The sequence below is a fragment of the Adiantum capillus-veneris genome, chromosome 21 (assembly GCF_014529385.1).
Source record: "Adiantum capillus-veneris isolate H3 chromosome 21, ASM1452938v2, whole genome shotgun sequence".
Classification (NCBI taxonomy): domain Eukaryota; kingdom Viridiplantae; phylum Streptophyta; class Polypodiopsida; order Polypodiales; family Pteridaceae; genus Adiantum; species Adiantum capillus-veneris.
Window position 1 is genome coordinate 263,988 of NC_140951.1, and position 1,522 is coordinate 265,509.

A 1,522-nucleotide genomic window follows, 5' to 3' on the forward strand; every position below is an offset into this window, starting at 1 on the left:
GAATGACACACCGTAACACACGACTCGAAGCCCATCACCTTGGCTATCTCCAAAAAATGTAAAACTTCAGCATTTCTAATCTTAGACCCCCAAGGTGGCCTAGTTTCCCTTGTTGCATGCATCTGCAATCACCTTTTAAGTTGAGACCGTCCGCTTCGGATGCTCATAACTCATGAATTACAAGTCCGATTCACGGGCTATAAAACATGGCTGAAAATAATTATTAAAAACCATATTTTGGAGTCTCAAACAACCCAAAACATCAGCATTCAATCTTGGCAAAATCACACCTTTGTACATGAATGTTTACATGGTCACTTCCAAGACTTGTAGGGCTCTATACACATATATACATAGGGCTAGTGGGAAAGATTTTTGGCACGGCTTAGTGACTTTATGCTCATCCAAAAAATGCCTGACATAGCTTGCCAACCTCCCTAGCTTTCTTGATCATTCATCACAAGTAGAGGCTCCTAGGGTGAACAACTATTGCATCTCATCCCCCAGAAACCTCATTTACATTCTCAAATGTCTCCACATTGTCTTCCTCTATTGATAGCATCTCATCTGTCACAATTCTCATTAGACGCGTGAGATACTTCTTCAATCTATAACCATTAACATAATATTTATGTTGTGCACCACTCAAATCAACCAACTGATATGTGCCATTATTAAAATTATTCACAATAGTAAAAGGACCTTCCCACTTGATTTGAAACTTCTTCTAAAAGGTATTGTCCAGCTTACTATTGTATCGCAACACCAAATCACCCTTTTCAAATTTCTTATCCTCCACGCATTCATTGGCCTTTAGCTGAGCCTTCTTTGACACTTCCTCATAGTAGCTCAAAGCTAAAACTCTATCTAATTGCAAAGATTGTAAATCCAACAATCTTTTTTGCCAAGCATTTGTTTGCTCTTCATCTCCCAATGACAATAACTTGAGTGCAGGAATATCGACTTCAATTGGCAATAAAGCTTCTTTTCCATAAAGCAACTGGTAAGGAGAAAATCCTGTGCTCATTTTGATAACAGTTTTGTAGGCCCATAATGCACAAGGCAACTCCGAATCCCAAGTCTTTCCATGTGTTTGGGTCATCTTTGTCAATATTTTCACCAACTCCATTGAATCTCTCATTGAGACCATTGCATTGTGGATAATAAGGAGAACTAAATTTATGTTGCATATTGAGCTTCTCACATAATAAATCAAACAACTCTCCTCTAAATCCTAGTCCTCTATCAGAAAGTAGCTATAGGGGCACACCAAATTTTTAGCATCTATGCTCATAAACAAATTTCCCCATCTCGTTACTGGTAATCTGTTTGACAACCTTGGCTTCTATCCATCGTGACAAATAACCCACTGCTCTCAAAATGTAAGCATTTCTTTTCCTAGTCATAGGTAAGGGTCCAATAGCATCAAGACCCCATTTTTCAAACACATCAAAAGCTAGAATTTTTTGTCGCAATTCGGGCTTCAAAATTCTCTTTCCCATCTTTTGGCAAGGCAAACACG

General features: G+C 38.6%; 1 protein-coding gene across 1 annotated transcript; it reads right to left on the minus strand.

Moving 5' to 3' along the window:
* Positions 1-727: 727 nt before the first annotated feature.
* Positions 728-1,129, minus strand: LOC147430438 (uncharacterized). The gene has a single exon (XM_086494526.1). The coding sequence runs from the start codon at positions 1,127-1,129 to the stop codon at positions 728-730; it is 402 nt and encodes a 133-aa protein (XP_086350652.1).
* Positions 1,130-1,522: the final 393 nt, after the last annotated feature.